Source organism: Canis lupus, chromosome 21 (genome assembly GCF_048164855.1).
Source record: "Canis lupus baileyi chromosome 21, mCanLup2.hap1, whole genome shotgun sequence".
Taxonomy (NCBI): domain Eukaryota; kingdom Metazoa; phylum Chordata; class Mammalia; order Carnivora; family Canidae; genus Canis; species Canis lupus.
In genome coordinates, this window is record NC_132858.1 from 23,750,173 (window position 1) to 23,776,258 (window position 26,086).

At 47.0% G+C, this 26,086-nt stretch overlaps 1 protein-coding gene across 6 annotated transcripts in view; it reads right to left on the reverse strand.

Moving 5' to 3' along the window:
- SLC1A2 (solute carrier family 1 member 2) overlaps positions 1-26,086 on the reverse strand; it is a 152,513-nt gene that overhangs the window by 109,576 nt on the left and 16,851 nt on the right. The window contains exon 1 of one of the 6 annotated variants that reach the window (XM_072791122.1): positions 5,520-5,893. The exons of the other annotated variants lie outside the window; for them this stretch is intronic. Coding sequence (XP_072647223.1) covers positions 5,520-5,551 — 32 coding nt within the window. The 5' untranslated portion in view covers positions 5,552-5,893. Of the gene's footprint in view, positions 1-5,519; positions 5,894-26,086 lie in introns of those variants that run through there. 6 annotated transcript variants of the gene reach the window in all.

Consider the following 26,086-nt stretch of genomic DNA (forward strand, 5'->3'; position numbering starts at 1 on the left):
ACCTGCCCCAGGCGGTGCCACGCGACAAATCGCAGGGACAGAGTGAGGACGGGAAGTGGCTGGTCCAGGGCAGGCTTGAAGCCAGGCTGCGGGTGAGGGGAAGAAGCCCCAAACCAGAGACAGAGAAGCAAGAAGCAAAGGTTAGAGGTGCAAGTTGAAACTAAGTGGAAAAGAAGTGAAAACATTAGACCCTGAGTCCATCAGAAATCGATAGAGGACTTCAGGCTGAGCTGTATCAAGGTAGAGGGTTGCAGGTGACCCCATCTGCTAGGCAGGGGGCTGCAGGCCCAAAGGGGTAGAGCTCTGAGTCAGGGAACCAACGCTAAGAAGCTGCATCCCTGAAGCATGAGAACCGCGAGCCAAAGGAACAGAAATCAGATCATGAGATTAATAACAGCTGAAGTTTGCTGAGCTTTCCCTCTAAGCCAGGCACTTCGCTAAGTGCTTTAGATAGATCATCTTATTCAACCCCCGCAGAACCCTCTGAGACCCCATGCGGCCAAGACCACAGTGAGTAGCGCGTGGGCGCCAAAGCCAGGTTGGGTTTGAACCAGACTGTTCCACATCCTCGCTCTGTGATCTCGGGCAAGTTACTTCGACTTTCTATTTCTCAGTTTCCTCATCTGTAAAATGGGATCATGTGGATATTATGTCGCACAATTGTGATGAGGATTAAATAAAACAACAGGTAACATTTACAGCGGTGACTCACAGGCCATAAAGCTCTGGTCAACTTAACGGTGATAATCACTACTAACATTAGACCCTTTTAGAGACAACAACAACAACAACAACAACAACAATAATAAAGCACAGGGATCGAAGTGAATTTTTAAGTGATGGAGAGGGGAATCCAGCGTGGCCAGTCGTCCTAGAGAAGCTGGGTCTGCAACCACCCTGCCTCACATCCTCATGTCAGTTCAGAGGAACAAGGTAAAGAGAGGGAGCCAAGGTGAGAGGCCCGGGGGGAACGCAGAACAGAAGGGACAGAAAAGCAGAGGACAGAAAGGGGGCCCCGGATGCAACAAGCGCACAGCCAGGAGGCCCTGGAGACTGAACTTGGAGGCCCTGGCGGCCAAGATCCAACCCTCCGGTGGAAACAGGTGTCCTAGATGGGACACGAGGACCATGTCCCAAAACCCCAGGGCTTTGCTACAAATGCATCACTCTGGTCAGAGCCGTGCCTGAATGCGCAGGCCTGAGAAGTGACATCAGGATGTTACCCAACTCCGACTTCATTGTGGGGGAGCTGGAGGGTGAAGATGTAGCAGTGGTACCAGCCAAGATATGCTCAGGGATCACTATATACAAGGCACTTCTCTATGTGCTTTATGCTTGAACTCACTTAATCTTCACCTGCACCCTATGAAGTCAGTTCTGTAGCATTTCCCATTTTGCAGGTGAACACATTAAGGCACAGAGAGGTCAAGTCACATTCACAAGGTCACACAGCAAGCAGGTAAGTCACAGAGCCAGGAAGGAAACTCGGGTCATCTGGCTCCAGAGACCATATTCTTAACCTCCAGGATCTGTAATCCCCAGCCAGGCTAGTCTCAGAAATAACTTGATAATTCACTGGGCCTTGGAGTGTCCATTTTTGTCACTGGATCCCCAGCCTGCACAACAAAGTCTATGTAGAAGAATCAACTAAAAAGCTAGGAATGGAGAAGTTGTCAGGTAATCCCAAATTGAGAGACATTCTACAAAATAACGAGTCGATCCTCTCTGAAAGTTTCAAGGTTGTGAAAGACAAGGAAAGACCTAAGAAGCTGTCGCCACGGGAGGAGACCAGACAACTAAGTGCAATGTGGGATCCTGGATTGGATCCCAGAACAGGAGAGAGGACCTTAGTGGGAAAACTGGGGAAATCCAAACAAGCTCTAAGTCAACTGTATCAGAGCGGGGTTCATTTCTTGGTTTTAACCACCGTCCCCTGGTTGTGTGAGATGTCACCATTACGGGAAGCTGAGCCAGGGGCACCCGGGAACGTCTTAGTTTGGCAATTCTCCTTTCAAAAGTCTAAAATGATCTAAGACATTTTTTAAATCCGGCATGGAGAAAACAAACTAGAAAGACAAATGACAAGTGATCAAAACCACTGACATTCTTCCTTCATAAGCTAATGTGTCTGATCTTTGTAATTACGTTGTTGCCACCTATGCAGGCGAGTCAGTATCCTTCATTTGACATCAAATCTGTTTTAAATTGTGGAGAACAGCAACACCAAAAGCTGGCAGCGCTTGGATTTAGAAGCCTGGGCCTGCTTCAGGAGAACAGATTACTTCCACGTGCTTCCAGACTGTCTTTCCCTCGGACTTAAATCCTCAGCGATGCTATTCTACAAACCTATCCGCCCCCCCACACTTCGATGGCCGCTGGCCAGGAAAGGCTTGGATCACTTGGGAGCTAAAGGACTACTTTGCAGGCAGGAGCCAGCTTCCAGAATGCAACAGGTTTGGCACACGTGGGCGAACTGGCAAGCCAGAGAGACCCAGGGGTCTTCGTGAGGGTCAGGATGGCTGGCAGCCAAGGGGGTGAGGGAGAAACAGAGGCCTGGTTCCAGCTAACTGGGCACAGGGCAAGGAGGTAAACACTGCCTGCATTAGCTCATTTCATGCTTCTCCACACTGGGTCCCAGACGCCTTATATCCAGGGATCCATTTGATCAATACTGAGGGGAGCAGTTACCAACCCCACATGCAAATGAGGTAGCTGTGGCTCAGAGGTCGCCCACCCAGACAGCTAGGTGGCCACCCCAGGTCATCTGATGGGCAAAGCCCAGGCTCCTCTCTCCATTCATCCTGCACCCAAGGAAGACTCACGGGAAAAAAAAAAAAAAATCACCAAGCAGCTAAGAAGCCATGAACCTCCTCTCAGTGACCCCTGAAAAGCAACCCTCAAAGACGGGCCCTGGTTGGGTGTATTTATGCAGATTTTGCCCCTGTCCAGCTGACGTTGCCTGCCACGTTTATCAAATGCAGATAATTTAGACCCCAAACAAGGACAGTCGTTTTTGTTTGTTGGTCGGTCTGTTTTGTTTGTGTCCCTTGTTTTCTTTGGTTCTTGGCCTCAGTCATCTATTTTGGAGACCTACACGATCTAAATTATCTCGGCAACTGTAAATATCCCTTTCCTTTATCCCAACATGGGTTTTTCTTTAAGAAACCCAGGTTCCCCATCTGCTTCACGACATGGGCATTTCTAAACGAAAACACCTGCGCACAACAAATGACACCAGCACAGCTCTTGGAAGTTCCCTTAGTACTTTCAACCAGAAGAATAAAGCCACATGGAACCAGGCGAGCTCCCCTCGATCGGAGCTGGGTCCATCGGTTTTGCACTTGGAAATGTAATCAGTGCCTCCCATCCCCCAAAGGCATTCCAGTCCCAGTTTAGGATTCTGCACCCTGAAAGGAAAAGCAATACACAAACTTAGGAAAGGACAGAGGCCCCAGATCCTAAAAACACAGGCTTGAGTGGAAGCAACCTGATGCCTTTGCACACTATTACCTAAGGGACTGATTATTCTGAAACACTGTGTGGATGATGACACGTAAGACGCTCGGGGGACCCTGCCTCCTAGGAAGACAGCAATCCTAAAGCAGCTCGCTGCTGCATATTACACACCTTTCACCAAACACGGAGGAAAAGCCTAAAAAGGACATTAACCCTGGCAGCCCCAAAGCTAGTTTAAAGTTGTCACAAGCCCGGCTGATTTGTTAAAAACCTTTATCTCCAAAAAAAAAAAAAAAAAAAAACTCCCCCTTCCCATTCACATCAGCAGAGAGACTCTAAAAGTCCACTGCCCTTCTTTTCCATGAAGTTTAACTAGTTAGCATAAAACAAGAACCTTTCAAATGTGTTCGAGAAGGGCTGGGGGGGAAAAATGTGTCTTTTGCCTCTAACGTAATCCCTTAACTAGACTAATAAATGGTGTGCTTTGGATTTACTCCTCACAAAACTCACAAGAGCGTAAAAGGCAACCACGTTTCCCAACAAATATACAATCTGTGGTTCTCTTGAGTCAAAACCTGTTCAGAGTCAAGTCTGATGGCTGCAGTTAAAAGCTGCCAATGAAGCTGGTCATCTTGGAAAGGGGACATGTTGACTAATCGTGGCTGTGGAAGGAGAAGGAGAAGATAGAGAGATAAATCTGTGGAGGAGCTTGTGGATTAAGTGCATCAGAATCTGTGATGCACACAAGTGGAGCCTGGCACAAGGAAAGCACAATAAAGTGTCAGTTCTTGTTATGGTTGCTATTATTATCACTAACATGGCTATTAAACTGCCCAGATTCACAAAACTATTCAAAGCCTTTGCCACATTTAGGCCATTGCATTTAAAAATGCAATGCAGGGTAGCCCCGGTGGCGCAGCGGTTTAGCGCCGCCTGCGGCCCAGGGCGTGATCCTGGAGGCCCTGGATCGAGTCCCACGTCAGGCTTTCTGTATGATGCCTGCTTCTCCCTCTGCCTGTGTCTCTGCTTCTTTCTCTCTCTGTCTCTATGAATAAATAAATAAAATCTTTAAAAAAATAAAATAATAAAATAAAAATGCAATGGATGTCTTTTAAAAGAAGGCAGACGTGAAATCCTGGAGGAGCAAACTCCCACCCACAAAGAACAAGGCGCCCCTGTCTCTGACATGTTCCTTGGGAGAGACCACCTAGCAATTTGGGAGCTCAGAAGCCTTCACTTAAGGCTTGAGAAGATGCCAAGGACTTTCCTTGAGAGTCAGTCCAGAGAGAGACATTTGATCGCATTTTTCCAATGAGAAGCATATGTCCCGGGGTACATACGCTTCCTCCACTCACGTATGGATGGAAACAATGCTAAGTACATTCTGTCCCAAGAACTTACTCATGCTTACCCGACAAGGCTTAACTTTTTCATTTAAATCCCAGAAGCCTGCCATAACACCCGCCAACTGAAAGGTTGCTCTCAGAGCAACTTCTGGGCAATCCATTCATCGCGTGGCAATCCCCAACAGCTAAAACAAATGTTCCCTGTAGTGAACACACCCGTGGTGTTGGTAAAAAGCTGTGTATTTTCTTTTTTCCTTTCCACGATCATCACTAGAGACATCTAATAGATTCCATTTACGCGCCGGCAGCAAAAGCCTTTCCTTGCATGCTTATGTTGGGTTCAGGTTCATTACCTTGTTAAGGAGACATCTGATTTCTGCAGGCGATCTTTAAAAGGTCACATCTGTACATGGCTCACATATTTTCATGACCCATCTAATTGTATCGTTTAATCCCTTGGCCGGGTTTCAAAGAACCCAAGTGGTCATGGGTTTGGTAAGACAACCAGCACGAGGCAGGTCCCCGAACCGTTAGACACGGAGCAGGTGATGCTCCATCAGCCCCGTAACATGGGACACCTCCTTGAAACAAGGAAACCTCCATTCCCTGGCTGGCTCAACTCCACCTAAGAATTCCACGGAAAGGGGACTGGGTTCTGCTCTGCCTTTGGAAAACAGCCCGGGTCGTGGCCCTGGTGGTCACTTTGTAAGCACTAACCTTCTCCGGATATGGTCCTCAGGCCTCTTCATGGATACATACGTGGGAGTTATTCTAGGTGACCTCCTGTTAAAGAGTTTTATTTTAAATCCCAGCTAATCTTGGCTGCTCCCTGGACTGGTCTGATCTCTCGACACATCTTAGTTCAGGTCTACACAGCAAGCTGCAAAAACACAGTGGGAGCAAGGCTGGTGTTTGTTTCCCTCTTTCCCTTGCTTCCAGTCAATCCCGTTCCATCAATCACCCTTTCTTTCTCCTCTGCATAAACAGCAGTGTAGGTGAGCCAAGACGAAAAGTCAAAAATAAAGAATAGAGCCGAGCGAGCCAAGGGCTCTCTCTCCAGCGACAGGCTAAGGCACTCGAGAGAGGCAGCCGGGACGTGCCGGCGCCTGCGCACACAGGGCCACGCTGTTTGTTGTGAGCGCCTCCGGGTATTTTTAGAGTCTGTAGGGAGAAGTTAAGCAGCACGGGGTGGCTGGTATGCTACTAATGACACCCCAAGCTTAAAGACCCGGGCTTCACAGCAACTGCGGAAGCTTCAGGTGATTAAAAGCAACACTTGACTTAAAAATCACACACATGTAGGGGGTGGAGGTGAGAAAGACAGAAGGAAAAAAGTCGTTGGTGAACCAAACTGGAATTCAGTCCTGCAGAGCGCAGACGTAAGGCACCCCACCCCGAGGTACTTAGGAGTCTGCAGTAGTCCTCTATGGCCCTTTTTCCTTTTTCCTGCCTCCCTCCCTCCTTTCCTTTCTTTTCTTTGCTTTTTGGTCTTCTCAGGATCTCTTTGGGGGACCAGCCTTTTGGTGGGCTCCGCAGAAGTGAACGCGGGGATCCAGACCTGGCCAATCAGACAACCCTTTCCCAAGGTGGCCAGCCCAGGAGCTACTGAAATCCAGCTAAAGAGGCTGTTCCTGGGGCGCCTGGGTGGCTCAGCCGGTTAAGCGTCTGCTTTCAGCTCAGGTCATGATCGAGCCCCGCATCGGGCTCCCTGCTCAGTGGGGAGCCTGCTTCTCCCTCTCCCTCTGCCTGCTGCTCCCCTCGCCCGTGTTCTTTCTCCCTCTGCCAAATAAATAAATAAAATCTTAAAAAGGAGAGAGAGAGAGAGAGAGAGAGAGAGAGAGACTGTTCCCTGGGCCTCTTCTTGGAAGCAGCAGGAAGGAGGCACTCCTTATCGCCGGGATCATTACGCATGAGGATGCTGTAAGCTTCGTGCAGCAGGACACACGGGTCCCTGAAACAAAGATACCCAGGAAAGCCCAGCCAAGAGATGGGAAGGGGAACAGGAGCTCCGTGACACCATTTGAACCCTTGGCCCCACTCTGTCTGCAGCCACTGAATCCCTAGAAATCCCAGGGACCTAAGCCAATAAACTTTCCCCCTTCTGTCCCTTTGAGGAAAGCACCCAAAAGAATCTGAATAGAGAGCTTGAAGTGTAATTTTTTTGAAACACCAGAAGAAAGTTGAAGTGCAAGCCATAAGCCCATCCAGTCATGCCCACCCCGCTGTGGGAGAGGACACCAGGCGCTCAGCAAAGACTCCCAAACTGTCCTCATTTGCCTCGGAAGGCAGACAGGAACTTCCAAGACGATCCTCCTTTGTGCTTCAGGAAGATGAAGTGTAACAGCTATTCCTCATAAATGTCACACGGCACCCTTTGATTTTGTTGTCTTTCCCCCAAAAATGCAAAACTTCCCCAATGGTGTGCATGGTCCTCCACAGTGTGGAAGGACCGACCCCTCACCACGTAATCCCCTCCACTGAGTGAAGCCGATGCTGATGAACGTAACGAACACCTAACAGTCTAGCGCCCTGCACAAAGCAGCCAACAAGCAGGAGTCATACGGTTCCTTACGCAATCTGAGTAAACCCTCACAACTTTGGGAAGCAGGTGCTAAAACACACCCATTTTACAGATGAAGATACTGAGGCTCAGAAAGATTGGATACCTTGCATGAGATCGCACAGCCAGTCAGAAGGAGCGTCAAGCTTCCAGCCCAACTCTATGTAGCTACAAAGTCGGTGCTCGACCACTGGGAACGGCCCCCCTTCTGTGGGCTCACCCACTCGTTGACGGACCTTTACCTCCTGTTTCCCTCACATTGTGTTTCCCCTCCTGGACTGTCAACCTCTCTGTATTTTCACTTCCACAAAGTTTCTGTTAAACCTGTTTTATGTCTTCCTGAGCCTCATGTGTTCAAGTCTCCATTACCCCACTGGGTGATTGATTCTTCAAGAGGGGTGAGAAGAGGGAACGGGGCCAGTTCTATCTTGGATTCGTTAGCCCTTGGGAGAATCGTGAATCCATGTGTCAGGAAGAAGATGCCCTATAAATCCAAAAGCCCAAATCGTTAAGTTTTCCCACTTCTCCCAAAAAGCAGAAGATGGATGCTTTATAGCATGCTTCAGACACTTACAGTATTACCGTTTCCCTGGAGTGAAAGAACTTAGATGGCCCTTTTTGAACCTGATTCTGAAGTCTGAATCTGGTCTCCCCACCCAAAACCACAAAAGTAAAAAAGCCAGGGCACCTGGGTGGCTCAGTGGTTGAGCGTCTGCCTTTGGCCCAGGGCGTGATCCTGGATCCTGGAATCAAGTCTCCTGCATGGAGCCTGCTTCTCCCACTGCCCATGTCTCTGCCTCTCTCTATGTATCTCTCATGCATAAATAAATTCTTTAAAAACAAAAAAAGTTAAAAGCCTCCAACCACCTAAGGGAATTACCAAACGTATATGAAAAAAATGTATATACAAAGATGTGCAAGAGAGTGTGGCTTACAACAGGGAAATGTCAGAAGCAACCTAAATGCCCAGCATGAAGGGATTGGCGTCAACGTGTGGTATAACTACGATTTTAGAACACTTGAACCAATTAAGTCATTAAAGTTAGGTCAAGAAAGAATATGGGGGGGGGGGGGAAGAAAAGGAAAACCTGCCATCATCCTCAGTGAAAAGTGCAGACTTCAAAATGTATATTTTTACAAAAATAACAAACACCCTGACTGAAAGGACATGAACTACGATAAGAACCAGGATGGAATTACAAAGGAATTTATTTTTTGTTTAGATGTTTGCCTTGTGCCTTCTGGACTGAAAGGTGTTTGTTGTTTGTTTTGCTTTGTGCCACATGATTCTTCTAACACTTGTTATGGAAGAGAGAAGCCTGCAGAAAAAGGTGATGAGGATTAACGAGATGATGTCCCTGGGGTCATCAGAGAAAAGGAATATACGAGCTGGGGAGGGAGCCCGGACTCTGGAATCAACTGCCTGGGTCTAGATTCAGCCTCTGCTGCTCACAGGCTACATAACTGAGCAAGTTACTCAATTTCCTGTGCCTCAGTTTCCCCCATCTAGAACAGGGATGATAATAATCCTACCAACCTTGCGGGGTCATTCTAAACCCATCACATGAACATACATGACACATTTAAAACATTGCCTGGCATAGCGTTTGCTCTGTGCATCTAGGTGCACTCTCCATGGCATAAATTACTTAAAAGTAAGCACCCCATCTAATTCCTTTCTAACACCTATCAAAGGGCCCGATGCACAGTGGGTGCTTGGTCAATGTCCACTGGCTGTGCCCAGTTGGATTCTAGAGGTCAGTGCTGGTGTTCTGAGGAGCGGTCACCATGATACCTTCTCCTTGGTGACATCTCCCTCCGACCGGACCCATGGAGCTTCTTAGGGCTGAAGGGAGAGCAGCTGTCCAGTGGCATGTTTGGAGCTCAGAGAGTTAATAAGATAAAAGGGACCCTTGAGAAACTGTATGGCCGCAACCTAATAAAGTTTAGCAATGACCCATCATCTTCCCCCACTGCCCCAGTCAGGAATTGTCTGGTTGCTTGAAAGAGAAACGCACTCAGACAAAACAAAAGGGGAGAACGTGGTATTGTCAGGTGCAGAAATCTCATGGGATCCAAGAACAAGAAACAAAAGAATAATAGAAGCTCCCTTGTCAAATGCAGTTTGCACCAGCGGTTGGATGAATGGTCAGGTCGAGCTGGGAATGATTGTTTTGAATTGATAGCGTAATGCTGTAAATATTTTAACAAAAATGTATAAAAGCATTTATTTGCCAAACTCTGGATGACCTCAGATCCCACGTGGAACACGGACAATGATTTTTCTCATCCGTGCGGCTTGCTTCTGATCTGTCTGAATTCTGACCTCAGCCTTAGAATCCTCTGAGTTTTAGAAAAGTATCTGTACAGATAAGTGGATGGGACCTTCCTCCTTCTCGAATAAGGAAGACCAGCCCAGAGGCCATCTGCACAGCATATGGCCATAACTCAAAATGACAAGTGCACGTTGCATCCAAGAATCCTAAACGAGTCTCCAACAGTCTCAGCTTTAGGCCCAACGGATCAGAGAACCCAGATTCATCACCGAAGCCAGCTCGCTGGCTGAATTACCTCCCTATAGTCGCCACTGCGGCATAGTCTTTGGTGTCCCAACTCCCAAATCTTCAGATTTATCAAGTCTCGGGGAGAAAAATACCATCACAGAAGTTTGGCACATTTATCTGCTCGTGCTATTGGAAAATTACACAAAGAACTGAGAACCTGAACCACAGACGTGGGGGGATGGTAAAGGATTTTTTAAACCTAATCATCCACCTCATGCTTTACACCTGAAGCAAAGAAAAGATGCCTAGAGAGGTCAAGGTGATGTGCCAGGGCCAGGAGGCCCACAGCCACAGTCTCAGAGAGGCACCGGCTTCAATTTCTCAGAAATCCGTTGTTATGAGAGACTCCTAACTCTGGGAAACGAACTAGGGGTGGTAGAAAGGGAGGTGGGTGGGGGTGGGGGTGACTGGGTGACGGATACTGAGGGGGGCTCTTGATGGGATGAGCACTGGGTGTTATTCTATATGTTGGCAAATTGAACACCAATAAAAAATAATTTATTTAAAAAAAAAGAAATCCGTTGTTTATCAAGGATAAACTAAAGAAGTATGATAATAAAAATTTCCCCACGTACAGAATGACTGACAAGGTCATATCACATGGGGGCCTCAGAGTAAACTAATGAGAGTGACACAGAAATATGTAGAAATGAAAGCTCTCCCCTTATAGAAAGGGCACTTGATGAGATGAGCCCTGGGTGACATGCTATATGTTGGCAAATTGAACTCCAATAAAAGAAAAATAATTAAAAAAAAAAAAAAAGAAAGAAAGAAAGAAAGCTCTCCCCCTTGACCCTTCTCTAACTTGTAACTCAGGCCAGTAAATCTCCCAGCTCGGACCATCCCTGCCCTCCTGTCTTTAAGTTAGGAAAATGGACAGCTTTTCAAAAGACAGAAGTGGAATGACACTTGAGAGTGTACAATATGACAAGCACGTCACGGACTGTCGGTCATTTCGTCCTCATGACAACCTTGCAGGGAAAATATGACTCTCTCTCTCTTCCCTCAGCTGAGGCTCCGAGAGGCAGGGCATTTCTCCAAGGCCACGCAGCGAGTCAGCTTGGTTCTAAAGCCTACAGGTTTCACAGCTCTGTGTCTTCCATTCCTCCAGGCAGGAGATGCTGCCGAAGGGCATAACTAGCAGTGAAATGATCATTTCCCAGTGCCTTAAAGAGACACGGTTTGGGACCTGGAAGTTATGTCAGAAGGCCAGTTCCGCAGTGAGCCAGGCCAGCCCTTCTGCTTTCCTGACTTGCTCTTTCTCCAAGGTCTGTTCCTTCAAAGACACAGAGCTTGGTTTCTTTCCTCTCTGGTTCCCTGGGTCCTTCGTAGCATCTTCTAACCAAACTTCTATAACATTTTTTTTTTTAAATCTTAACCCTGGAGAAATTTGCCTCATCAGAATTAAAAGAATTTAGGCAGAGAAGACAGAAAGGAAGGCATAAAAACACCTGCAAAATCTTTCTCTGGGCCTTAATTGCGCTCCTTGCTACACTGCTTGCACAACATCAGGTTTTTCTCTCCACGGAATGCCTGAATTCTTCTACCCATCTTGCCTCCTCTCACTCCTCACTCTTCCACTGTATCAGAAGAGGAGCTGTCTCTTTTGAAATGTGTATGTTTCCTAGATACTTTCAGACCTGGACGGCCTCAGACACCGTTGCAATGAAATTCAGGGATGTTCCCGTAAACCGCATCTCAAGGCTAAAGCAAAGACATGCGTACGTTGTTACTTGGATGGCAGCTTCAAGCATTTTCTTGTGGAAGAAGGCAAAAGCAAATCAACGTTTACCCGTGAAAATGAAAATAAAATCAGCTTTAAAAGGTTGTGTCTTGGGGATGCCTGAGTGTCTGTCTTTGGCTCAGGTCGCAATCCCAGGATCCTAGGATCGAGTCCTGCATCGGGCTCCCAGCAGGGAGCCTGCTTCTCCCTCTGCCTGTGTCTCTGCCTCTGTCTGTCTCTCATGAATAAATAAAATCTTTTAAAAATAAAATAATAAAATAAAATAAAATAAAATAAAAGGTTGTGTTTTGAACACCCTAATAGATTTCAGGGGATGTGGCCACATTAGGGGAGTACTGATACATAACTTAGGGAGCAATCATTTTATCACAACAGCTAACATAGTAAGAGGCTTGCTGCGTGCCAGGAACTGCTCCATACACATTCTATGCATTTATCCTCACAACCACCCCTAAGAGATATGGTTCTATCATTAAACCCATTTTATATATGTGGAAACTGAGGTTCAGAAAGGCTAAGTAACTTGCCTTAAAATTACCCCCTGAGAAGCTTATTGGTGACTAACCTGCTGTGCTTATTTTTAAATGAAAATGAGGGCAGTCGTTTATATCTCTGTAAATTCCAAACATACACTTTCTGACTCTCTCCTCCTCCGGTGGCCTCCCCCATCCGCTCACAGAGTGGCTACACGAATGTGTTCCTGGCCAACCAATCGCCGTGGGTGGCTGTCTTCACTTGTGGGCAGGATCATCTGAGCAGGAATGGGTCAGATCCTTCTGGGAATGAGAGAAAGTGCCAGTTTAAGCAGCCTGCTTCTGGAAAAGTGACTGGGCCACCCAGCCTTTTACGTAACCCGAAAAAATGCCAGGAGAACAGGGTCTTTGGCCGCTGAAGAGGATCCCAGGCCAATGGCTCACTCAGGTCCTTCCTCATGGACGGGATGAGGAGGCAAGCACCTCCCCGAGTTCCCAGCACTCTGACTGCTCCTGCGGTTAGAGCCCTATCACCTTCCCCTGGAGGACGAGTGTGTTTCCTGAGGACGTCCTGAGCAAAGATCATCAATAATTCACCCCTGCATAGCTGACAGGAGAGGGTTTGGCTGTCATGGCAACAACCGAAAGACCTTGTTGTTAAAAATAAAATAAAATAAATAAATAAAATAAAATAAAATAAAATAAAATAAAATAAAATAATAAAATAAAGTGTCCAAAAAGAAATGTGGCTATTTTTTCATGAACATTGAATTCCTGACAGCAACTATGTGTGAGTGAGATGAAAATGGGTGGGGAAAAAATATCTTAAAAATGCAGTCTCTAAATCATTTTCTAAGACTGGAAAATAAGACACAAAAGTGCATTTCTTGGCTTCACACTGCACCCTTCTGGAAGGAGGAGGAAGTGAAAATACGACATCACTGCTATACCCCATTCGCTATCTTCTGAAAACGGACTCATATGAAAAATTCATCCAGAAAAGCATTTTCCCACACTCTTTTTTTCTCTTAATATATGTTTCCCCCACCTAATCTTTACCACAACCTTATGAGGCTAAAATCACCCCCATTTTACAGATGAGGAAGCCGAGTCTTTAGAGACAATGGCCAAGTCGAAGCCTAGAAATGGTGCAAGTGAAATCTGCACCCAAGTCAGCTTGACTCCAAGGTCTGCATATGTCCCTCATACCAACCCTGTGGGAAAGGAAGAAAACTGAATCCAGTTCGGGAGTGGGATTTCCGCAGAATGTATTTCAGGGGAATGGACCTTCAGCAATTTTCACCATCAGAAGTATTTAAAGTGTCTTTCATCACATAGCTGAGGAACAAGAGGGAGAAAAGCGAGCTTTACCAGCCTCCTACTTTCATCTTGTGTGGAATCGCGAGCCAGACACAACAACAAGCTCTTCTCCGCTTCACTCTGAATAATCTTACATATGTTTTTACAGAAAGATAACATCCTCCCCACACCGCCCCGCATTCTGAGCTACTTGAGCACAGAGCCTGAACCTTCCTCACCTTTGTTTTTGGAGGCTCGTGAAATTTGTGGGAGAATCAGTGAAAAAAAAATCAAGAAGAGAACAGGACACTTTAAAAGCAGGATCTCTTTGGGGCACCTGGGTGGCTCAGCGGTTGGGTGTCTTGCCTTTGGCCCAGGATGTGATCCTGGGGCCCTGGGATCAAGTCCTGCATCGGGCTCCCCGCAGGGAGCCTGCTTCTCCCTCTGCCTGTGTCTCTGCCTCTCTGTGTCTTTCATGAATAAATAAATAAAACCCTTAAAAAAAAAAAAAAGCAGGATCTCTCTAACTTTGTTTCATGCGTTCAAAAATTCCAAGTAAATTCACTCAAGACCCTTCACACCACTGGGGGAATTCACCCACTTTTCCATCCGTGCAGCCCGGTGGAGCACCAGCTGGGGAGGAAGCAGCTGTTCTCAATCCTTCTGGGAATGAGAGAAAGTGCCAGTTTAAGCAGCCTGCTTCTGGAAAAGTGACTGGGCCACCCAGCCTTTTACATAACCCGAAAAAGAGCCGGGAGAACAGGGTCTTTGGCCGCTGAAGAGGATCCCAGGCCAATGGGATCCCTTCTTCTCATCCCAAAGCGCTGCTGAGGGCTTGGGTCTGGAGTGAGCATGGATTTCACCTCCCTGGGTTCCCGGGGGCTCTCTGTAAAATGAGGATTCTGTGAAACTCAATGCAGAGGTCGTAAAGTTGAAGGTTGGGGATTGTGATTTGTATATTTTCGATGGTCCGCGTGACATTTAGTACCCGGTTGGGCCGGTTCCAGACAGTCATTCATTCGGTCGGCAGCAAGCGTTGGCACAGCACCAGCCCAGCCGCAGCAAGGAAAGAGCTAAAGCACCACAGTCCGCCTGATTTAAAACCAAACCAAGAAACTTCAGTAGGTAGAGTGGGGAATTTCAAGCATGTGTGACAATAAGCCACAGAAAGATGTGTCTTTCTGTTTCTCACCGTGGTGCAGCACACACACACACACACACACACACACTCACACAGGCATGCACACACGAGACAACCCAACTCCTTTCTACAGGCTGTGTACTCTGATGGTTTCTGTTCTCCCCTAGTTCATATTTCTAACTTGACTTTTGTCTACATAAATCGATTTCTTCAAATGGAGGGTCACTGGAGGGGAGGGGGCCAGGGAGATGGGGTCCCTGGGTGACGGGCATTAAGGAGGGCACGTGATGTGATGAGCACTGGGTGTTATACTCTATGTTGGCAAATTGATTTTAAATTAAGAAAAAAAAAAAAACTAAAAAAAAAAAAATCGATCTCTTGACCCATTAGATGGTATGACCGGCGGACGGAGAAGCACTCCAAAGCTGTGCTAACCATCACTTGAACCGAGTGTTCAAGTTAGTGAACCCTTGAAATGCGATCAGTATGCCATGAGATGTGCCATAAGCTTAAAATACACAGCAGATGTGTTCCAATAATACCAACATTTAAAATACCTCATCAATGATTTTTCTTATTGCTTACATGCTGAGGCAATCCTGGTTTGGACAATTTACTTTGCTGAGACCCATTTCACTCGTTTCACTCTTTTCCTGTGGCTACAAGAAAAATTATTACCGACGAGGCTCACATTCTATTTGTAGCGGACAGCACTGACCTGGTGCAGGGTCAGCAAGCCGCCCTGGGTCCAAGCCACCCTGCCACCTGTTTTGGTTAATCAACTCCTACCGGAACCCATCCTCACACCCATCCTCACACCTTCGCTTACATATGGTTGAGCAGTTGCAACACAGCCTTCGTGGCCTGCAAAGCCTAAGATCACCTGCTCTCCAGGCCTTCGCAGGAAAAGTGTGCTGACCGCTAACAGAGCACTGGGGTGCTTGATACCCGCCGTCATTGTGCCAGGGGTGGACATACATACCCGTGCGATTGACTTGGTACTGATGGCAATCCTGCAGGAGGACTTTTCTTCCCGCATTGTGCAAATGAGGCTCTGAGGGATTAAGTAATTGGCCCAAGGTCACCCAGCCGGGCCGGGCCGCAGGGAACAGAGCTGGGATCTGAACCTGTGCTCCTCCGACAACAAAGCCTGTGCTATCATTTCTGCTCTCCATGCACCTCCCCTAACCAAAACCAGCTCTTCCTAGCTAGATGTAGTGCTAAATTCCACCTCTGTTGTTGGGAGAATCAATCGGCCCATCCGACTGCCAACCAGTCCAGGAGGAAACAAGGATGGTTGGGAGGGAGGGCGGGGAGAGGAGACCTTCCTCAGGGATTCCTCACCCACCCCCCCCAGAGAATTTAAAGGTTGTGACTGCTCTTTTAGCAAATGTCACCTGCCTTCTACCCAACATGCAAGTAAGTACTGCTCAGATGCTGCTCCTGGAGGGACCAAAGCATAATGGCTTTAAGCCTCTCTTCACTTCAGTTAGAAACTTTCATGAAAGATGCCCTGTTTTTCAATTTTTTTTTTAAATTTTATTTATTTGTTCATGAGAGACAGAGAGAGGCAGAGACACAGGCAGAGGGAGAAGCAGGCTGTCTCAGGACCCCGGGATCACGACCTGAGCCGAAGGCAGATGCTCAACCACTGAGCCACCCAGGTACCCCTGTTTTTCATTTCCAATCTTAATACCTTAGGGCTTCAAATGTCAGATTTGGTGGTCCCAGATATCTAAACAAAGTCACTCTGAAAAAAAAAATAAGTGTGGGAAAGACTGAAAAAGTTTTCTGAGGTTATTGTTAACTGAAAAAGCAAATAACCAAATAGAGTGATGCCTTGTTTGGGTAAATAAGTAAAAATCATTTATAACTGTCCTCTTCTGCGTGCCTGTGTATGTGCCGAGAACTATTCTCAAGGGGTGTATGGAATTCTTTCGGCTGATACGTACTTTTAAATTTTTGTTACAAGGAAAACATATTTCTTGCAAATTTAAGTTTCCTGGTTGAAGGGTACCTCAGTGGCTCAGCGGTTGAGCGTCTGCCTTTGGCTCAGAGCGTGATCCTGAGGTCCTGGGTTCGAGTCCCACATTGGGACTGCTTCTCCCTCTCCGTGTCTCTCTGCCTCTGTCTCTGTGTCTCTCATGAGTAAATTAATAAAATCTTAAAAAAAAAAAAAGAAAGAAAGAAAGAAAGAAAGAAAAAAAGAAAGAAAGTCTCCTGGTTGAAGAAAGCACATTTTCTGGGATTTTTTTTGTTTATTTTTTTAGGGCAATGCTGATTTCCACCTAGGAAGGCAGAGAGAATGTGAAATCTTGTGAGTACAAGGAAACCCGGGGATCTTTCAAGGCTCCGTCTGGAAACCCAGGGAGCGCCTCCCTGTCTTTAGGGAAAAGTGGGGCTGCAGCGCCCCCCTGCGTCCCAGCCTGGGCAGAGGAAACCTCCTCCGCTGCCCGAGCCATCCCATGCAGACTATTAGGACTTCCCAGGACCAGGGTATTCCTGCTGACTGAGGTTGCTGTTCTGCTTCTCCTTGCCAGGCCAGGCACGCCAGAGGGTTTGAGCTCCCAGGTGCCACATTTTAGCCGCTCAATAAAGGCCCCTTGGGCTCCCGAGTCTTCTCCCGGTGGCGACAGAGGGGCTTGGCATCTGTAAGGGAAGCCCTGAGTGCTTCGCACTGTCCATCCAGCCTTGGAATCCTCAGGATCTCCTTTTCTGGGAGATTCGGCAGCAGCGAGGTACGCGGTGTACTTGGAGGGGGAGCAAGCCTAGATGCAGCATCAACACATTCTGAAGGATTTGTCTACCTCGAGGCTCAGGTCCAGGTGCTCTGGAGAGATGTAAGCACAACTGGGCTGGAAAGATGACATGTCTTCAACAGCCACCGGGTTTTGAGCACCCACTTGTTCCAGCACTGCTCAAATGAGACTTGACCTTCATTACAGCCCTGCACGTAGATGCTATTATTTCTACTTTATAGCAGGGTCAGAGCTTGAGGCTCTGACGCTAAGTCACTCATCCTGTAAGTAGCTGGCCCTAATTCAACCATCCTGAGCTCCTTCTTCGTGCCAGGTGTCCTGTACTAAGGTTTTGGTTTGAAGGCATGAAGATAGCAGGGAGCAGAAGACCGAGGGGCATCATCTCCAGGCTGCCAGGCTCCTCGTGGCTGCCATCTGACTCCACTCACAGAAGGCCGCCCTTTAACCCTTAGCGGAGGGCCAGACACTCTGGGAGCATCTGGTAAATCCATGAATGGCACCACATCTGGGATTTGAGCTCGGGGTGGGTGTGGTATTCCAGGAGAGCCTTGATTCCCACAGCTGCCTTGCTGAAGACAGAGGCCAGTCCAGCCCCCCATCTTGCCCCTGCCTCACGGCTAACACGGGGTCACTTCCCTAATGGCTGCAAACCCAGATGGCGGCAGGTGACCCACAGCAGGCCCAGCCCACCCTTCCCTTCTCTCTGCCGCCTTACTGTCCTAAGCAGAGACGGCAAAAATCATCCCCAAACTGGCATTCATTGCTAAGCTTTTAACCAAATTAGGATTTGGCAACCAGAAAGAAGCATTCAGATAAAAATGGAAAGGATGTTTTATGAATTTGGAAAAAAAAAAAAAGAACTCACCAGCCACTTTTCCTCTGAAATTTGAACAGTCCCTTTAGTAATTTGTGAACCCCCTTACCAAAAATATAAAAATCATTATGAATATGAATAAAACATGCATCTTAAAATGGCATGTTGACATTTAAAAGACATGACAAAGGTTTGATGTCTAAAATGTCCTGATCTTAAAAGACGGGAGAGAATAGAGACCCGCTTTCATTAAAATGTGTTTCTACACATTTCTTCTTCCCCCCTGGCTTTGTTCTCCGGACCATGGCTAGAAGAAGCCCCATGGACCTTGAGACTCTGTTGTAACCATGACCCAGTGCTCTCAGGCTCCCCCAATGGAGCCTGTCCTCCCTCAGCAATTTGCAAGCTCACCCCCTTTCTATCACCAACTCTGGCCCCAGCCCCTGAACAAATCAAATCCCAAGCAAACCCCAAGATCTAACTTATTTGAAGAGGTAAAATCCTCTGTCTCCTGTAAGATCCCCCAGGATGCGATCCTTCTTCCCCCCGCCCAGCTGTGCGGTGGTGACGGGTTCTATTCCCAACACTGCAGTGAAGGTTTGAGGTGCACACTCGCCCCCCAGACATGCCCTCAGCCACGCGTGGGGCATCGGAGACACATGTGCTGGGTCGTAGCCTCAACCTGCTGCCCCGGCTCCGAGAACTGCCCCCCTCTGACCCTCGATGACATGTGTGCCCTGGGACGGGGATCACACAGATTTGGCAGCTTGAGCCCACTGGAGCAAAAGGCCACTTTTCAAATATAGGAGAGCACAAATAGCTAATTTAACTCTGCTGATTAAAAATAAAATTTCTTGAACACCTGAGTGGCTCAGTCTGTTAAGCATCTGCCTTCGGCTTAGGTCACGATCCCGGGGTCTTGGGGTCGAGCCCCGTGTGTCGGGCTCCCTGCTCAGGGGGGAGTCTACTTCTCCCTCTCCTGGTGCCTGTAGCTCCCCCTCCTTGTGTGCACTCTCACTTTCTGTCAAATAAATAAGTAAAATCTTGAAATAATAAATAAAAAGACAAAAATTCCTTAGCTTTAGTCAAAGGAGCACAAACCTTTTTTTTTTTTTTGCCTATAGAAAATAACTGAGTGACAGCTGAAAAGGCCAGAACTGGCAAGGTGGGCCGACCCCTTCTCTTTTCCCCGGAGAGTTCATGCCACCGCTGCACCGTGTATGGAAGGCCTCACCTGCTGGAAGGCTTCCGTCCCACCAGCCAAGAACAGGACAGAGTTCCAGGAAACTTCAGACCTGTAGATTGTAATCCTGTTAGTGGAAGTGAGCAGGGCCAAATGGCCTGGGGTTTGGACAGGTGAATACAGAGTCCTGTTGTATTGCACAGCGAAGGGGCTGGGCATGACGCGGGAGGTGAGAAGGTGATGCACACGCAGGGAAATCTCTCTGTGCTCGACAGAGGACAGAGCTGCCCAGCGTGTTGCATTTTTGAGCAGAACATTTCCCATCCTGGTGGGTACAGAGGGCACAGTGCCCACAGGGACCACCGTTGTCCTCGGGAGCCCATGGGCCTCGTGTGGTAGGCACGGGCTGTGGTCGATAGTCACGACCAGTGATCCTGGACCCCCAGGAGGGGGTGAGCTCTCACAGGAGCCAGAGAGAGTGCCCTCCCTGGTGATGCTGCAGCTGTGCCATCTGCGGTGATTCATGATGACTTCAGAAACATTCCACAGTGAACACTCAAAAGCTGTCCTGGAGCAGGAGGACGACCGAGATCCCAGGACAACCCACAGCTCCCTGTGGACAAGAGCAGGGGTTTCCAAAAGCGAGTAGTGGTTAGCCCAGAGGAGGACTGGAAGAGGAGCTCCTCCTCTGACTTCAGCCCTCACGCGGTCACCAGGGATGAGTTCATCTCTTAGGAGACCTCCTGTCAAATGTTTCGGATTCTTTTTCTCTTAAGCACTGAGAACAGTGATTTTTATGGTTATCTTTTTTTTTTTTTTTTTTTTTTTTAGGATTTTACTTATTTATTTATTTATTTAAGAGGGTGAGAGAGCACCAGCAGGGGGAGGGGCAGAGGGAGAGAGAGAAGCAGGCTCCCCACTGAGCAGAGAGTCTGGTGCAGGGACCCTATCCCAGGACGCTGGGGATCATGACCTGAGCCAAAGGCAGATGCTTAACCTACTGAGCCACCCAGGTGGCCCCTGGTTATCTTTTTTTAAATCATTATTCCATTGAATGTGTAAATTACCCTGGGTAGCATAGACATTTTCACAATATTAATTCTTCCAATCTATGAGCATGGAATATTTTTCCATGTCTTTGTGTCTTCCTCCATTTCTTTCAGAGGTGTTCTGTAGTTTTTAGGGTATAGGTCCTTTACCTCTTTGGTTAGGTTTATTCCTAGGTATCTTATGCCTTTGGGTGCAATTGTAAATGGGATTGACTCCTTAATTTCTCTTTCTTCACTCTCATTGTTAGTGTAGAGAAATGCCACTGATTTCTGGGCATTGATTTTGTATCCTGTCACACTGCCAAACTGTTGGATGAGTTCTAGCAATCTTGGGGTAGAGTCTTTTGGGTTTTCTATGTACAGTATCATGTCATCTGCGCAGAAGGAGAGTTTGACTTCTTCTTTACCAATTTGAATGCCTTTTATTTCTTTTTGTTGCCTGATTGCTGAGGCTAGGACTTCTAGTCCTATGTTGAATAGCAGTGGTGAGAGTGGACATCCCTGTCGTGTTCCTGATCTTAGGGGAAAGGCTCCCAGTGTTTTCCCACTGAGAATGATATTTGCTGTGGGCTTTTCGTAGATGGCTTTTAAGATGCTGAGGAATGTTCCCTCTATGCCTATACTCTGAAGAGTTTTGATCAGGAATGGATGCTGTAATTTTGTCAAATGCTTTCTCTGCATCTATTGAGAGGATCACATGGTTCTTCTTTTTTCTCTTGTTGATATGATCTATCACATTGATTGCTTTACGAGTGTTGAACCAGCCTTGCATCCCCGGGATAAATCCCACTTGGTCATGGTGAATAATCTTCTTAATGTACTGTTGGATCCTATTTGCAATTTATACATTTAATGCAATCCCTATCAAAATACCATGGACTTTCTTCAGAGAGTTGGAACAAATAGTCTTAAGATTTGTGTGGAATCAGAAAAGACCCCGAATAGCCAGGGGAATATTAAAAAAGAAAACCAGAACCGGGGGCATCACGATGCCAGATTTCAGGTTGTACTACTGTGATCATCAAGACAGTGTGGTTCTGGCACATAGATCAATGGAACAGAATAGAGAATCCAGAAATGGGCCCTCAACTCTACGGTCAACTATATTCGACAAAGCAGGAAAGACTATCCACTGGAAAAAAGACAGTCTCTTCAATAAATGGTGCTGGGAAAATTGGACAGCCACATGCAGAAATGAAACTAGACCATTCTCTTACATCATACACAAAGATAAACTCAAAATGGATGAAAGATCTAAGTGTGAGGCAAGAATCCACCAAAAATCCTAGAGGAGAACACAGGCAACACCTTTTTGAACTTGGCCACAGCAACTTCTTGCAAGATACATCCATGAAGGCAAGGGAAACAAAAGCAAAAATGAATTATTGGGACTTAATCAAGATAAAAAGCTTCTGCACAGCAAAAGAAACAGTCAACAAAACTAAAAGACAACTTACAGAATGGGAGAAGGTATTTGCAAATGACCTATCAGATAAAAGGCCAGTATCCAAGATCTATAAAGAACTTATTAAACTCAACAGCAAAGAAACAAACAATCCAATCATGAAATGGGCAAAGGAACAGAAATCTCACAGAGGAAGACATAGACATGGCCAACATGCACATGAGAAAATGCTCCACGTCACTGGCCATCAGGGAAATACAAATCAAAACCACAATGAGATACCACCTCACACCGGTGAGAATGGGGAAAATTAACACGACAGGAAACAACAATTGTTGGAGAGGATGTGGAGAAAGGGGGAACCCTCCTGCACTGTTGGTGGGAATGGGAACTGGTGCAGTCACTCTGGAAAACTGTGTGGAGGTTCCTCAAAGAGTTAAAAATAGACCTGCCCTACGACCCAGCAATTGCACTGTTGGGGATTTACCCCAAAGATATAGATGCAGTGAAACGCCAGGACACCTGCACCCCGATGTTTCCAGCAACAATGTCCACAATAGCCAAACTTGGAAGGAGCCTCGGTGTCCATCGACAGATGAATGGATAAAGAAGCTGTGGTCTATGTATACAATGGGATATTCCTCAGCCCTCAGAAACGACAAATACCCACCATCTGCTTCAACGTGGATGGAACTGGAGGGTATTATGCTGAGTGAAGTAAGTCAATCGGAGAAGGACAAACATTATATGGTCTCATTCATTTGGGGAATATAAAAAATAGTGAAAGGGAATAAAGGGGAAAGGAGAAAAAAATGAGTGGGAAATATCAGAAAGGGAGACAGAACATGAGAGACTCCTAACTCTGAGAAACGAACTAGGGGTGGTGGAAAGGGAGGTGGGCGGGGGGATGAGGTGACTGGATGACGGGCACTGAAGGGGCCACTTGATGGGATGAGCACTGGGTGATATGATGTATGTTGGCAAACTGAACTCCAATTAAATAAACAAATAAATAAATAAATAAACAAATAACCATTATTCCCTCTGGTTGTTCCCATATCTTAGATAAAGTCCGTCTATTCACAGCCCCCTTGGATGTGAGAGGATCTGGGAAGGTCAGGACAGAGAAGCTAAGGCGAGTTTGGCTTTCCCCACCTCACCCCTCCACCAAGACTGCCGCAAATTACAGCTCCAGGGACCCCAGAACAGCGAGCCTCTGGGGATGGGGGTCCAAGGCACGAGAAGAACACAGGCAAAGTGGGCAATGTGCCTTCTAAAGCTCACATGCTGGGCAGGAGAAAGAATGAGACACAATAGGTAGATTTGTGGTCCAAAAGCCAGTGGCAGAGCAAAGACTAAAATCCAGGCCTCTTAACCCACTTTGACTATGGGCCTCAGCCTAATGAGGGGGGCGGGGCCAAATGTTCTGGAACATTCTGAGTCCACAGGGACGGCAAGTAGAAACACTTTATTATCCTCAATGTGCCATCAAAGCCCACTTGGTAGAAATTTCTAGTGCAATTTCACTTGCCCTGACCACTCTCACTCTTGAAGGGGATGGAACAAAAATATGGTTTGGCCAAGGAGACACACCCCATTTGACGAGCTACCCGCGGTGAGTAGTCCAAAGGAGACGAAGCCTTCAGCAACCACACGCAGCATTAAGTAAAGCCTGCGCAAAGAGATATCTGAGGTCCATGGTTTGTCAGGTGATAAAAAGCAATGCCACCGCCCAACTCTCTCTAAGAGGTGATGAGTTATCTCATCTTAAGAGATCTAAAAAAAGGCAAAGTCTTACCCTAAGCAGCAGAAGGCTTAGCCTCCTACTCAGCCCTGCAGAGCTGTGAGACACACGAGATGAGGGCCGAGTATGCTGCATTTTAGAGAGAGCCCATTCAGAGCCTTGCCACCAGGAGGGAAGGAAGCCCTGCAGAGCCCGCCCATGCCTGGGTCACTACCCAGTTCCAGGAGAGGCTTCGTGAGCATTTATTTGCAGCCTGCAAGTTAAGTACAAAATAAAAACATTCAGCCACAGACTGTGCCTACCAGTCTGGAAAGAGCAACCCATCCACGTTTAAGGACCTTCATCATGTCCTTATTACTCGCCTCTCTTCTTTCCCTACTCCCTGAATCGCTGTCCTCCCCGTATAGTCCTCCTTCATCTCGAAAAGAAGTCAAGAGATGGCCTTTAACAGACACTTAGCCCCCTTGGGCATCTCCCAAGATGGGAAACCAGAGCAAGCCCTTTTAGTTAGCTGCACCCAACACCTTGAGCTTGCCCTACCCGGATAATGAAGCCAAACTGGATGATTCTCCCTGCATGATTGTTATGTGGGTGTCATCTCCATAAAAATTGGGTACAAAACCCAGATGCCCGCAGCTGAGGTGGAGAGGCAGCTGGGATAAGGGGCAGGGCTGGATCTTGAGACAGAAAAGTTAAGGACATGAGAGGCAAACCTTGCATCTCCATGTCGCGCTGCAGAGGATGCCTTTTCCAGGTGTGCACAGCTTGTCAGACCATCTACTCATCCTCAGAATAGAAAAGGTGTTCAGCTCCTTCCAGGTGAAGCAAAAGGGCAGGGCAAAAAGGAAGAAGCCTGTCCCAGTAACATCGAGAGCCACCTTTTTTTTTCCCCCACAAAAAGCACTTGTTAGAGGAAAGCTAACCCCTTAGAAACACAGTGTGAACTCTGCACAGTTACAGAAAAGGAACTCATGAGAATGTTGTGCAAAAGCCCTGAAACAAAAAGAATGTGATCATCTCAACAGATGACTGATGTGGAATGTAAAAAAGGACATGTACATATAAAGAGCCAAGATGGGGGGGGGGTAACCAACTGCAGAGAAAAGACATTTCTTCATCTAAATTTATTAACAGATGTTCATAACACATTGCCAAGTCAAAATATTAGTTTATAGGACAATCTATAGGCTATGTTTCCCTTTTTTAAAAGTATAAAAAGATTTTATTCATTTATTCATGACACAGAGAGAGAGAGAGAGAGAGAGGCAGAGACACAGGCAGAGGGAGAAGCAGGCTCCATGCAGGATCCCTACGTGGGACTCGATCCCGGGTCTCCAGGATCAGGCCCTGGGCTGAAGGTGGTGCTAAACCACTGAGCCACCCGGGCTGCCCTATGCTTCTCTTTTTATTAAAAATGTATTGATATGCAAATATGCATGTAGTCTGAAATGAAACATACCAATGTTAAAGATATTTATCTCTGGTTAGTGATAGAATAGGTGTTACGGGATTTTTGTTTAATCTTGTTCGTGTTTAGCCAGCATGGGATTTCATGCATAAGGAATAAATTTGTCAGGGATAAACTCTCCACCCTTACAGAATCATACCTTAATATGGCTTACTCCTGCCACAAATCATCTAAGTACATCCCTGAAAAATCAGAGTCCCATGAAAACTTAACAGAGATAACATTAAAAAAAAAAAAAGGAAAAAATCCTACAGAAGTCTTTCTAACTACTTGATTTCCCTTCAAAATCACATAGAGGGGTGCCTGGGTGGCTCAGTGGTTGAGCGTCTGGCTTTGGCTCAGGGCGGGATTCCGGGGTCCTGGGATCGAGTCCCTCATTGGGCTCCCTGCTTAGAGCCTGCCTCTTTCTCTGTGTCTCTCATGAATGAATAAATAAAATCTTAAAAAAAAAAAAAAAAGAAAGAAAGAAAGGCCTTACATGATCCTTCAGGAGCTTCTGGGCTGGTGAACACACTGAAGTGCTGGGACGTTGGTGCGCCCAGAGAGGACACCACGTCCCTTCCCCAATATCTTGACCTATGCATTTCCATTTAGCTGCTTCTGAGCGGTGTCCTTTACTAATAAACTGGGACACATAAGTGAGGTGTTTCCCTGAGTTGTCAGGTTATCAAACCTGGGAAGGCGGCTGGGGGTCAGTGAGGCAGTCAGAACTGCAACGTGGGCTTCCAAATGGCACGCAAGTGGGGGCAGTCTGGTGGGACTCAGCCCCTTGCTCATGGGCCCTGAGGCCAATTCCAGGTAGGTAAGTGTCAGAATTGAACTGAATTGTAGGGCGCCTGGCTGGTGCCAGACGGCTGGAGGCCTGCTGGAAAAGCCACCATGCATTTCGAGTCAGAAGTCATGAGTTCCAGGGTTGAAAGCACATAGGAGAAAAGTCTTCAAACAAACCTACGCTAATCCAAACACCACCACTCATAAGATCAAAGCAGTCCGGGGCCTACCTTCTAATCTTATCACCTGTGGCTCCGGGAGGAAGAATTAGCCAACATACCTGTGGGTATGTGCTGAGTGTTAACTATCT